General features: G+C 41.0%; 2 protein-coding genes across 2 annotated transcripts in view; one reads left to right on the top strand and one right to left on the bottom strand.

Moving 5' to 3' along the window:
* Positions 1–14,673, bottom strand: part of nbeab (neurobeachin b) — a 171,721-nt gene that overhangs the window by 51,385 nt on the left and 105,663 nt on the right. Inside the window, exons 39-40 of the mRNA XM_037469312.2 lie at positions 10,546–10,692; positions 5,784–5,920 (exon numbers count right to left, since the gene is read on the bottom strand). Coding sequence (XP_037325209.2) covers positions 5,784–5,920; positions 10,546–10,692 — 284 coding nt within the window. The remainder of the gene's footprint in view (positions 1–5,783; positions 5,921–10,545; positions 10,693–14,673) is intronic.
* mab21l1 (mab-21-like 1) lies at positions 2,157–5,318 on the top strand. Its single transcript, XM_037469620.2, has one exon. It carries the CDS (start codon positions 3,354–3,356, stop codon positions 4,431–4,433), a length of 1,080 nt encoding a protein of 359 aa, XP_037325517.1. The 5' UTR covers positions 2,157–3,353; the 3' UTR covers positions 4,434–5,318.

The following is a 14,673-nucleotide window of genomic DNA, read 5'->3' as shown; positions in this document are numbered from 1 at the left end:
CACTTCTCTGAAGTGTAACTGCTTTTAATCTGATTTATATAGAAATATGTCATCCTATTAAGTCCACTTAAGTGACTAATCTGCATATTAGCTTGGTAGCTGGTAAACTTGTTCTGAATGGAACAGGGCTTGAGAGTCTCTTTCTGAAAACTAGATGACCCCAAAAAATTAATGAAAAATCATCCTGTAGACCTTATTTGTTCTTGTGTAATAGGATTATCAGAATCATAAAGATTTGTTGCTCATGAAGGTCTTGATCCAGCTTGAATCAGTTAAATGCTATAATAACTCACTCAAACAGAATTCATAATTCTTACAGTAAAACCTTTTGTACATACAATACGGATGAAGCTGAAGATAGAGAGTTTGCACAAATAGCCAATATGCATTCAAAAGTATACGATATTATTTACTTTACCCTTCGGAGAGTCACTTTCTCAAAATATTTTTAGTTTAATTCTTGACTACTGTTTTGCACATAAAAGTAATTTTAACCATTTGTATATGAAAAACAGATGTGCTAGTTCAATGCTATTACTAATATATCTGTCTAAATACAGCATGAAGCCTGAATGATTAGATATAAAATGAAGAAATGTATAGTAAAAAATCATTTCAAGTCACTCAAGCCCTAAGTGGTGTCATCAAAAGGCATTTCTGCCATCAGACAAGCACCATTGACCTTATGGCCGGCCATGTTAACAGGACGATAATTCTTACTAAGAAAGGAAAAAGAAAAATGGAGGAGGAAAAAAAATGAAGTGTAGTGGCATGCTCTGGAAACAAAGAGGCCTTGAAAACAGGGTCACATGCCCGTGCGAAATTAGGGGAAGTAGAAGTCATTTTTCTGATTTACACCATCGTGCACACATTTTGCCGGGTCAGTACTAGGCCTGTGCTGGAATCACAGCCCCATATATTACAGCGGAGGGCCTCCAATAGCAGGATGGCGAATGGAGCAACAAAGCTTGTAATGTTGTAATGGCATGGATGGATATTGCTAAGAAGATTCGATTGTCTTATAGGCTAGACCTGACAACTGCTGGCGTCCTGGGACTGCAGAGCAGGTTTAGTTACTCCCTGCAGCCACATGCTTTGGATTAAGAGGTGATCATCACAATGAGAACCTCTCCTTCTATAGAAAATACATATGGCCAAACTCAAGAGGGGGAACTTGATTCGGAGATATCTCCTGGAAAGTGAGGCTAGTCTGTTTTCAATAAAAGGCAAGTACCTGCTGAGTGCCACAGACAGTGAAGTGAGAGGGAAGACCATCAAAGCCTCAAAGGGCAAGAGGCTTTGAGTTACTTCTCACCACATGAAAAGCCTCCATTATTTGGCCTCTAGAATATTACACGCACACACACACACAAATATATACATTTTATTTTTCCGTTCAGACTTGAATGTGATATGTGTGAACCATGTAGACCTCATTTCATATGGTCCTTTAAATTAATGAATTTTTGTGAGAAAAAAAAGAAAAAAGAAAAAGCTACTTCTTGTCTTTAATTTCTGCCTGGTAACGGTGTGAAATGAATACTGGCTACTGACAGTGGTTCCGTGACAGTAGGCTGTGATGATAATGGGAGTCACCTATCTATCAGGGTCCTTCCCACACACGCCACCTCCTGCTCAGCCGCATGCTGGTAGCGAGACGGAGCTGACGAGTGCCAGTTTGCCCTCATAATGTCTGGTCGTATGTAGTTCTGATATAGGGCAGAGATGAATGTAAATGTCTTTGTGTTCCTTATCTGATCCGTGCAGCGTTATCTTTTAGAAGTCCTCTTCAAAGCGTGAACTGTACCTTGTGAGATGGAGTGCCAGTGCAATGAGAGCCAGAGAGATGTAGTGTGGCAAGATCTCTTTATTTGGAAGCACTGATATCAGACCAACGTGTGCCTTTTTTTCTCCTATTTTAACATTCCAACTATGTTCTTCTTGTTGCTTGTATATAAATTTCTTGTTTAAGAAAACAATATAATTAACTACAACATTATATTCTTCATATTTTATTGTGAAAGCAAAAACAGTAACAAATTCAACATTTTAAGCATTTTCTAAATAATCTAACAATGTAAAAGCACATGCACTTTATACATTTTTTTTTAATTTTAGGCAGATTGACAGATATTGCTATATAATATTTATTAATATATTGGTTAGTGCGTTCAAATTTTTAAAACCATGTGATAATGAATTAAATAGTTAAAAATATATATAATGTTTATTCTAATGTACATTACAAAATACATGGATGAATTGAGTAGGTGTGTATGGAATTGTTATGCCACAGGCTTGTGCAATAAACGAGCAAAAACAATGTGCGTGGTGAAACCAGCCCGAAATGTAAACTCGAGACACGAACTGTTATCGCAGCCACGATGCTGAATCCGTCAAATATAATCACAATGCAAAATATAAATAGCAGATAAGGTGTTGCTCTCCCTGAAATAGGACCAGTACCACTAGCTCTGAAAGGTCTCATTAAAAAATATTTTCATAATTATTCCAATAACATTTAGCTTCAAAAACAAAACGCAACTAAATAAAAAATAAAGATTTCGTTGAAAAAAAGAGAAAATATTTGAATAATATGTCTAACTTAAATACCATTATCCAAACACGTGCTACCTACTGTTTCATACATGATTCAATATAGTGGACTTAAAAGCAGCAGATAGAGTCCAAGGAAAGCAACTCAGTGAAATTGCCGTTTTTTTCCTCCTCTCGAAATACGTAGGTGTACTTCCGCTCCTCGATATACTGCTACTACCTGTACTTTTTACTCGTATATAGCACCCGGGGAGGAATTTGTTTTCGATAAACTGGCAAGCGGTGACGCATCAGACGGCGATTGGACATCTTGGTTTCAACTCCTCCCTTATAATAAAGAGTGGGTGTGTGCGCGTGTGTGTGTGTGTGTGTGCGTCTCCGGTTGTAAAACACAGCAACACCGGGTGTCTGCGTCTGGAGGGAACACTCCACTCTGCGCAATTACGCGGACTCCTAACTGGCACGGGGATCAGAGAAAAACTCGAAAAGGTATTCTTCGGGCGACTGAACCTCGCAAGGGTAGAAATGGACTTTTGAACAGGCCGTCCTGACTGATTCGAGGACTTAGCATCGTGCACTTCAATGCGGTTTGCGGTACAGCAGCAGTGCACGTTATAATATGATTATAACGCATGTGCTCTGAGCGCTGCTTTAAATAGTTGTCTTATAAATAGACCCTTTTTTTCTTTTTAAATAGCGTTCTTTCTTCTCTAAAATTGGCTCCCATACAAACAGCCGCGTTGGATCCCTCGGCTTACTGCGAGACTCCGGTGTACAACCCGGATCTCTGCCCAAACATGATAGCCGCCCAGGCGAAGTTGGTGTACCACCTCAACAAATACTACAACGAGAAATGCCAGTCTCGAAAAGCCGCCATCTCCAAGTCCATCCGGGAGGTGTGCAAGGTGGTGTCGGATGTCCTGAAGGAGGTCGAGGTGCAGGAGCCGCGCTTCATCAGCTCCCTCAGCGAGATGGATAATCGTTTCGAGGGACTGGAGGTCATTTCACCCAACGAGTTTGAGGTTGTGCTCTATCTCAATCAGATGGGAGTGTTCAACTTCGTGGACGACGGCTCTCTGCCGGGCTGCGCCGTGCTCAAGCTCAGCGACGGCCGCAAGAGAAGCATGTCCCTCTGGGTCGAGTTCATAACAGCCTCCGGTTACCTCTCGGCGCGCAAGATCCGCTCGAGATTTCAGACGCTGGTGGCGCAGGCGGTGGACAAATGCAGCTTCAGAGACGTTGTCAAAATGGTCGCTGACACGAGCGAGGTGAAGTTGCGCATCAGAGACAGGTACGTGGTGCAAATCACGCCGGCGTTCAAGTGCACCGGGATCTGGCCGCGCAGCGCTGCGCACTGGCCTCTCCCCCACATCCCCTGGCCGGGACCTAACCGAGTGGCGGAAGTCAAGGCGGAAGGTTTCAATCTGTTATCCAAGGAGTGCTACTCCCTGAACGGCAAGCAGAGCTCGGCGGAGAGCGACGCCTGGGTCTTGCAGTTTGCCGAGGCCGAGAACCGGCTCATCCTGGGCGGGTGCAGGAAGAAGTGCTTGTCGGTCCTCAAGACGCTGCGCGACCGTCACCTGGAACTGCCCGGAACACCGCTGAACAACTACCACATGAAGACTTTGGTTTCCTACGAGTGCGAGAAGCACCCGAGGGAGTCGGACTGGGACGAGAACTGCCTCGGCGACCGCCTCAACGGGATACTATTGCAGCTCATTTCGTGTTTGCAGTGCAGAAGGTGCCCGCATTATTTCCTGCCGAATTTAGACCTGTTTCAAGGAAAGCCTCACTCTGCTCTAGAGAATGCAGCCAAGCAGACCTGGCGACTGGCAAGAGAGATACTGACCAACCCCAAAAGCTTGGAGAAACTCTGAGGTAAAAAAAAAAAAAAAAAAATGCGTTTAGTTCACCTCGTCTTAAAACATTGTGGTGAAGCGGCCTAACGAGCTCTTAAACGTACAGAAAATATAAGCAAGCCAATTTGTAAAGTCTTTATGGTGAAATGCGACTGTCCTCTGTTGGGATTTGGCCAAGCCTGTTTCAAGATGATTTTTTTGCGACCCTTGAGTTTTCCATTTACCCCGTGCTCCTTTTGGTGGTGTCAATATTTAGAAACAAATTTAAATTATTGGCGAACATTAATTCAGGAGGGCACCAGTGGTTTATTTTCTCTCTCTGCCACATGGTTTCCTAAATTCTACATTTCCTTAATTAAATGCTTTAAAATAAAGCAAACTGACAAGCCTTTGGGAAAAAAGTACAAATACGCATATGTACATTTTATACTGTAAATATATTCATAGATTGTGATTCAAGTGGTCTGAAAATTGTGAGTGTTGTTCTGTGACACGTAAATAGGATCCACCTGTTTAAATCTACTTCTGAACTTTTTCTTTATCTGTTAGACCCGTTATTAATTTATACTTGCATCAGTGGTAGTCTGACATTGTCTAATTTTTGAAAGTTTACATTTTGATAGGCGTACAACATTTGCCACATTGAAAACATTCCATCTATTTACTTGAAATATTATTTAAAGTACTCAGACATGTTTGGTTGTTGTTTATCTCTACCATGCTTAGGCCTACATGAAAAAAGATCATATATATATATATATAGTATATATATATATATATATTACAGTTTTAATTGAAAAAAATGCACTTGAAATACACTGGATTATAACATCTGTGATCTGATTTTTTTCTGTCTTTGATTTAATTTAAAGAGCTAATAAAACAAGCTGTTTTTATGTTCGTGTCCCATTATGGTTTTCTCAAATGTGTTTCGGACAGTAGGCCTAATGCCAAGCAATAATATTACAATGGGGTCTTTTATTTCGGGAACCCCTCCGACCAAGTTTGCTCGAATTATAATCAAGGCCATGTGTAAGAAATATGCGTGCATATACCTGCACGGGGACTAGACCTCAATAGACCTCCTGTGAAATTTCTGAAAATGCACACAAAATTCGCTACAATAAAATCCTTAGCACACGTAATTAAAAAAAATCAAACAAAAAAAACATGGCACATCGTGCAGGCTTATCGCGTGTTCACACCTGCGCGTTTTTTTTTTCATTGCGCTTTCAAAATATAATACATAGATCGGCGAGTTTCAGTGAAAAGAAAGAATAAAAAAAACCCACCAAAAGATCGGAACGCTTCGGAAGCCAAACTGCGGGCTTTAAACTCGGGCTTCACACTTGCTTACAGGTTACTTACCTTTGAGTCGACCTTTTTGAAGGCAGGGTCATCCTCGTCCACCTCGAAGTAGATTTCAGTGGTGGTGATGGACAGAGTCCCCCGGGCCACCAGGAGGGGTGCAACAAGCTGGGCCGGGCTGCTTAGGACCACTGGGCCTACAGGGGGGTTAGTAATAAAGGAAAGATGGTATTTATGTTGAACTATGAGAGGCGCGTAACAAATATCGGGATCAATGTGATACCATCGCTCTGTTTTCGTCCCACTATGCCGCCACATGGTGGACGTGTATGCACTAGGAAATACAATTGTATTCATTTAGATTATAACAAATATAACTCATAATGAAAGTCCCGTAACAGTCTACATTTGGAATCCAGAACAAAGGCATTTGAACATGTTTTTGTCATCATGCATGCATGCATGGAATGGGAGTTGTGCAGATGCACTAACGGGGCTTTGTGACAGGATCTGATCAAACAACCGTCGGTATCAATAGAAAAAAAGAAGAGGTTAAATAAAATGAAACCGTTGCAAATAGTCATTAGATCATAAAGCACTTGCACGGCGGTTCTGGAACAAGAATTTAGGTCACTGATATACAGGCTGCTCTAAAAGAAGCAGCCTATAAAGGGACTCGGAAATAATAAAAAAAAATGAAAACTGTTGTTACTTGCAGCCACATAACGATTAAGACATGAAGGAAAACAAACTAAAAGCTCGTTCACGAGTACAACTACTTTTCAAGAATAATTAAAAAGGTGGGTTTGTGACCCCGCCAGCTGATAGTAATCACGTCTTTATAAGCCCCCCCCCACCCCCCCCCCCCGCTTCATCCTCCATGTTCTCGGATCCGTGTCGCTGTGGAGCACCGTTACAGTGATTTGTCTCCTCTCAAACGAACGCTCTCGAAATCGGGATATTTATCGATCCCTTAAACTCCAAAGAGCCACTTTAATGTCTCATCAATCTTAATCTGCGTTCCTCAGCCCATTCCGGCCGATAGTGTTACAGGAATAGTGGATTTCGGTCCCAACTCCCGCAGCGCCCCTCCATCGCTCTCGCAGGCTGCGCGATGCAACCGCCTCTCCGGATGTTTTCTCTGCGTTGCTTGGGTCCATTAACGGTGATCCGATCTGCTGATGCTATCAGAACACGTTGCTTACACGCTTCTTACCAAAGATTGCAACTGTAAATACAGTTGCAATCCTTTTATTGGATTCCCCCCCCCCTCACTGCTATTAATGTTTAGTGCAGTCTATTCACAGAAGAAAAAGTAAATACGTTTCTAGTATTCAATTGCTAGCCATTTCGAAATAATGTACCAATTATTTTGGTCAATTGAGGAGATTGTCTTCATTTTAAATCAAAGCTTTAAATGACACGCCTATTTACCTTTTACTAAAAATAACACTTCCAGGGCTGATGTATGGCGCCCTAAAGGGCTACAAAGAGAGAAAGACACCGGCCTGAAGCATTAAACCACAGCATCCAATGCTCATGTGGAGGAAGAGGATTAGGCAGTAATCCCTCAGGGATTTCTTCCATAATTAGGCTATATGGTATTAAAATGTTTACACAAGCATAATGAAATTAAGGGCAAGTTACACAGGATCTAGGCTGTTGGCTCTTTTAACAGAACGGACCGTAAATATTTGTAAAATCACCGGACAATTATAATGAAGTAAGGTGTGGTGGGAGTTAGGGAGAACTGCTGAAGATATGATATCAACTGGATGACAGTGTTGGAGAAGGAGAGCTTGTATACATAATGAGAGGAGAAGGCAAAATCCGTTACTTGCCCACCTGAGCACCATCATTCACTTTCAAACGAGTGCATGTTGACTCACTGTACAGTACACACACACACACACACACACACACACACACACACACACACACACACACACACACACACACACACACACACACACACACACACACACACACACACACACACACACACACACACACACACACACACACACACACACACACACACACACACACAGCTGTAGCCATTATGTTGAGTATCTGGCTCATGGTTCATTTGGGAACTGAAGCCGTGGTCTCTCTTCTCGCCGTTTTCAAACCAAGCATTTCTCAACAACACATAGTACAAGCTTGAGAAAATCTGTTCCACACATATTTAATAAGGCTGAAGCATAATTTAAAAATGCGTGCATTGGATAAAAAATATTTTTATATTTAATAACAGTTAAAAAATGAGCATGGCTGTTTTGATACCATTTTCCATAAATATTCAGAAAAGTAGTTGTAGATCTTTAAATGAAAAAAAAACAAAAAAACAAAAGCAACACCTGTCTTGCTTCATCTTCTTTTCCTGAGATTACACATTCAGAAATGTTGGGTTTTCCCTATTTTGCCATTATGTCACCACTCACGGGATCAGTAATGTGAATAGGGACTAAAATGGATACATAATGCTTAAATCAAGCAGAATAAAATGGTTGTAGCTGCTAAACCACACTTTGGGCTATTCTAACCCAACAGTCAAATCTACAGACTTCTTCACACAACATCTTAAATTGCTATGTTACCTCATTTTGGAGACAGTATATGTGCATATACAGGCAAATTTAATGCAAGTTCAAGCACTGGCATCATTTTCAATGTCTACAGGGGAGCAAAACTAATCATAGGTTCAGTATCCACAACAGCCTGGGCCCTGGAGTGCAGGCAACGCCCCCCTTGGCACCAGCAGCAGTCACTGACCCAAAGGCTGGCAGGAGGAGCCTTGTTGTTGACAGGGATCTGGTCCCAGGTCTCTCATTAGGGCCGTTCATGCCTGAGATTAGACACAGGCTAAACACAGGCAGTGCATCCAACCGTCATCCAACCCAGTGTGAGGGAGCTCCCCTATTGGTAGGAACATGAACTCAACACAAATGTCTATATAGTGGATAAATAGATCTATATTGTAATCATAATTTGAAAGAAGCTCACACTGTATAAATGTAACACAAATATTAAGAATTTGTTTTGTACATTATGATACATTCTGCTTGTATTTTAGCGGTTGGTCATGCAGTGTTGGGCTGCCTGCTGGCACGGGGACAAAGAGGAGGGGTTAGCTTCCTCCTTCGGGATTCATCTGTCGGATCTTAGAGGGGATTTCACTGCTCAGCATGGCCCTGGTTTAGCCTGAGCCTCAGAAACCAAGTCATCATAACTAGGGAATGAATGCAGGTCTACAGGTCTGTGAGGCGATCACTAGTCAGGTGAATAATCTATTTTAGTCCATAAAAATTGATTCGGATTACAATTCCAATTTTAAAGGTAATTTCTGTTAATATGGAAACTAGCTGGTGTTCAAAAATTATCTGTGACCATTTTGAATACACAACACATCAGCCCTAGTGCTAAAAATGTGTTATAAATAGTGGTGGAGCAGTGAATGTTAATTTACATAGTGTGAAACAAACTCCAAAAAGTCCTCCTCTAGTGACAACAGCTGTCAACAACAATGGCCAATACTTCTCACCATTAGAAGAGAAACCTTCATTTATTTCCTTCTTTTTATCATTGTCACTGGAAAGAAGAAGCTATTATTGGAATTGTTGATGGCTGCCAGGAACGAGTATTACTTTTTACTACTATTCTACAAACAGCCTCATAAGCCTGTTTTGTTGTTCTGATATCTAAGGAGACGGTGAAGATTTGGCTTTATTGATGAGTGTGTGAGTCACTGGTCCTGATCTTCACTCAAAACTCAAGTAAAATCTCTAAACTACTACTAAAAAGTCATAGCAGTTACTTGATAGTGTAATGCCAGGATCTTTGTGCTAACGTGGCCTTGGGAGTAAGCTGCATAGATTGATGGATCGGAGTCAGCTTAAGTATTAGAGCTTGGTTACAATTAATTATTTATTTGTCATTCTCCAACTGTTAATGGCCAATCAACCCATAATGATTATCAACTGTATTAGAGGAGGATGCTTAGTTTGACCTCAAATCTCACATCAATGTGGAAACACACACAATTCCTTCCTTTCAATAATAAAACACTATTGACGTAGGATTCTCCATTGAAAGGATTGTACAAATGTGATCTTAAATACAATCCCAGAGTTTGATTAACTAAAATGATTTATTTTTAAGGACTTTTGATAATAATATCTTATTGTGTGAGTGAAAATATACACAAAGTCTTGAATCAGAGTAATGAAAGACAGCATCTGATTGATGAATATATTTTGAACCCAACCTCTGAAGACACAAACATATTAGATCAGATGACACGTTAAATATTATTAACTAATGATTATTATGTTAGGATTGTGACCCACATATTGAGACGAGGAGCAGGGATGGGGTTCACTTCCCTGCTTGAGGAGAGAGGGGGGTGTAATGTAAATGTAAAATGTAAGTTAAGCATTAGCATGCAGTGGTTCTTACGGATAGTTTGAATGTGACTCCTAAATGTGACATATCTGGATTGATCATATTTCCGGTATTAGTTTAACTTTAGAAGACTTTCCTCTGGAGAAAAACACTCGAGGAAGGAACCGCGTTGACAAGATCCAAAACAGAGAAGGACACATTGCTGTCGCTGTCAAAGCAAAGCAACGATGTCCAGATTAGAACACAGAGTCCAGAACTACATGCATAGTGAACTGCAGGAAACAACCAAAATAAAATATATAAGATAAAAATATTTTGAGAATTAAATAGAAGACAGATATCTCAATGTTTCCCTTTACAGTTGAACAGTAAAATGGCTCAAAGCCTGGGGTCTAGTGGAGGTGCCGGTGTGTCTTACCGCCCAGGTTGTCCATCTCCTTCTCCTGCAGCAGGCTGACGGCATCTTCGTCTCCCTCCAGCATCAGCTCTGTCTCAGGGTTCTGGCTTGTCACAGTCTGGCTCTGGAAGACATTCTTGAATTGGACCACCTCGCCCTCATCTGCGCCTGTCAAAACAATTGTGGGGAAGAGGCTAAGCACTAAATATTGCAGTCTGACCTTTGGAGCTCATGTCAGTATAAGTGCATAAACACTTAAACGGACAGGAGCACCTGGCTATAGTATTTCCGTTGGCAAAGTGCTATCACCCATTTCCTAATAATTGCAGGATTATTTGATGCCTTTCTGTCCAGCAATACTGTACTATCCTGTTAGAAGTCCTCTAACTGTTGCACTTACTGATTGAGCACTAGCCTGCTTCGAATCTAAGGCAAGGGAATACAATTTACAATATAAAGTACATTTCAGTAATCCATAAAAATACAAATAAAAACATAACTTATTTAGTAGAAGTAGGAGAAATGCAACAACAGAAAACCCTTTCAAAGCACTCATCCCCCACACTGAAAAACATACCAACATAAATTAATCAGAAGTGTTTTCAAAATACATTTAAAGAAATAGGAAAAAATGATAAGCAAAGGATGAGCTAAAAAGGTTTATTTTAAATAAAGCTTTTGCATATCACAAGTTCAAACAAGATTCTTCTTTTATGAGTTATTAAAACATAATACCTAACATATAGTCAAATAAATCACAAGATTTAAACCATGGAGAACCTCCGTATGAAACACATAATATGTGCAAGATTAAGCTGAAATGAGATGCTCACTTATGTACTTGCCACAGGATATGAAAGAATGTCACAGTACATGCTCGCTCACTGAATACATTACGCATGGCTGAACATTAGAGGTGTTTCAGCTTTTTTTTAAGACAAGGTCAACAATGAAACACTATCTGTATCTTGAAAGCCCAACAGCTGAGTCGGGGGATACATCTCGAGCTCGCAGTCGATTAGCGATGTCATTTGCAGCTTTTGGAGACTTGACAAGAGTGGAACTGAACAGACATTACAATTAGGAGTCTTCTTACACCAGGACGTCCTCATATGGCCATAGAGGAGCAAGCTCATTGATAAAGATGTGTTCACACATCGTGCAAAACAAACATGGTCTCACTACATATTTATCAGCTTCTACCTCTAGAAACATGAGCCTGCCACACGGCTGCTCACAACGTTAATGTGAATTTCTCTTTCTGAAGTCCAACGTAGTATATAACCAGAGGAAAAACTTGGGTGTATGAAAAGAACACATATCAAGACATGGGAGGCGGCTGACACCCGTCTGACATGTTTCATTTCAGCACAGTTCTTAATTTGCCTCTCCTTCCCCTGAGGAACATGTACCTTGTCTTAAAGAGGTCACATTTGACTGTTGTCAACACTGCTACTGAGAAAAAAAGTCTGCTTCCTGCTCTGTCTCATATCTGGAGTGCTTTCATCAGACGGAGGAAAGAAGCCTGTGCATTTCAAACACAAATTCTGTGTAACGTTAAAGCCAAAGGCCAGCCAGCGGTCAGAGATCAAAGCGAAACGACTGAAATTCAAAACTGTGATTCTGTAAACCATCATGACGCCGCGAGTAAATGAGGGAAAGTTCAGCAGACAGGCCGCAGTTCTGATTGGCGGGTCTGTGCGGTGTGGAGCAGAGCAAATAAACGATACTGATTTCCAAACGCAAATGACCAACATGGACTGTTGTGGGGGGGAGGAGGCCATCTTTACCCACACTGCCATTTTGTTCTTACAAAGTAATACGGCCATAAATATTGCAAAATGAAGAGCTACGACATGAAGGAGAAAAATGTGCTGACATGAAGTGATTTCATCATGACTGATAGCCCGTTGACTGGGAGACACTCGTATTAAAAGTGCGGCTGTGAGACGGTTCCCCATTCGTCACTATTAAAGGACTCGCTGGGCAGCGGCATTTCAAACAAGTTTACGTGTTCCCTGTTGACCACTAAAAGACAAAACAAAGAAAATTGCCGTTTCAGAAATCACTCATATGAATGGCCTCAAGTGAGAAAGAAGGGCAGGCTCGGGAAGATGTTATGTAGGTACATATAATCATCAAATACTGACCATTGTAAACGCTATTGGTAACAGTTGGTTTGCAAATTCTTCTACGTTTATATTCTAATAAGATTTCCTAGATGGTGTCCCTGTGCAATGACGCCAACTTCATCCATCCGATCAACTTTACAAAGTGAGCAGTCCATCAAAAGCCACCGACTCTGACTTCTGAAGGTATCAAATTCAGAAGAAGTTTCATTTAATCCTCTCAAGTCATTCAGGAACAGTGCCAGGATCAACAGTCTCGCGGGTCCTCTTGTTCAATCACTGAGTTAAAACTGCCGGAGAGTGCACTAATTACACCCAGTAAAGTGCATTTCAGAGCTTTCATGACCCCATTGGAGGCTGATGAAGACCTGCCAGCTGGGACCAATGGGGGACGCCCCTGAGCTCTCATCACTGGGGTTCATCAAGGACCCACGGTCAGGACTTCCCTCTATGTATACACATTGTTTGCTGTGGAACCGTTTTCACACACGCTTATTGTAGATACATCAATGTTGATACAATGTCATCTCCTCGACTAATCAAACAATGAGCCAATGGGTCTTTTAGAAGCACCAAATAAGACTTTCAGATTTTTGACTTTTAAGTCAGAGAAAACTAATTAGTGCTTGAATCAAGTTTCCGACATGAGTTCCTTTTACTGTAAATAACCTCCTTCATAATTATAAATTAAAAATCATTGTATTTAGAAAATCTATTTCAATAGACATTATAATCATGGTAGTCTCCGACCTTTGGAAATATGCCAGTGCTCAGTAGCTTTACCACTGAGTATGGAATAAATTAGAGTTTAAAGGCTTTTAATCAACCACAATACTTTTGCCAAGTATCCATGTTTCTCGTACTGCAACACTGGCATCGCCCTCCCATTTTTATAGCCTCAGTGGAGCCGGTGAGCATGCATTTTTCTAGTCTCCTGTGCATTACACCCAGCTTCAACAAGTTCGTTGCCACCCTTCAAAAATAAATCCTCAGTTTAATGTTTCAATTTAGGTTCAACACACAACCATAAATAAGACACGGTGTACCTAAAGTTTTGACTTCTTGTAGAAACCTATGAATGTTTGTTAATTGATATGACAAGACACATTTTTGACACAGCTATCTCAACCTATTTCTTAACAAATACTAAAAAACATAGCTTAAACTCTGGCAGGAACTATTCTCTGTTATGTCTCATTGTGACAGATCACTGTTAATAACATGCATTAGTGCAAGGCCCAGCACCACAGCTTATTTATTACACTACCTTATAGTCTAATCAGTGTTTTGTGCAGTCATTACTGCAACCATCTAATGTGAGCTCTAATGATTTAAACATGGCTCCTCTGTTTCCCGGACTCTATCTGTTTTAGATCCCGCCCTCCTACGCAGCACCCTCTCCACGAGTCCACATTCCAAATGGAAAGAGAAAAAGTGCTTTCCATGGGATTGCACTACCAGTAGCAAGCCACCCGTTTTGCTTAGAATGTGTTTTGAGACTGTAAAAAGTAAACTGTGTAACTTTGATGTAGGCAGAGTTCATACGGTGCAGACGCTTATCTCTATTCAATACTGTCTGAATAGTGTCTGCATTTTTAGGCAAGTAAATGTTTGTGTGTTATTGGGCACAATTGAATATATTTGATTATAAAGCAAGATACGTCTAATATCACATCATGACCCTGGTGCTTCTAAGGAGAAAAAAATCCCTGCCTAGGGCAACTCTCTCAGAGAGAGAGAGAGGCCACTCATCCAAAATGAGACAGCAAGGACACCGGGAGGTAAAACACCCCGTTAAACACTTGGATCAATATTAACGTGACTTCCATTTCATGCTTGCCCAATTCCAATCACCTAACAATATACTCTGATACTGGGCCGAGCCTGCCTGTTAACAGGGCAGGTTATTACAGGCACAGGGCGGAGACAGAATGTGCTGGCTAAGCTGTCAACATGGCTAATAGACAACGAGGCAGAGTTTAACCTCCCATCACACTCGCTCATGAAGGTACATGTGCCA

This window comes from Pungitius pungitius, chromosome 3 (assembly GCF_949316345.1).
Source record: "Pungitius pungitius chromosome 3, fPunPun2.1, whole genome shotgun sequence".
Classification (NCBI taxonomy): domain Eukaryota; kingdom Metazoa; phylum Chordata; class Actinopteri; order Perciformes; family Gasterosteidae; genus Pungitius; species Pungitius pungitius.
The sequence above is the reverse complement of the archived record's forward strand: the minus strand, read 5'-3'. Positions and strand labels throughout refer to the sequence as shown.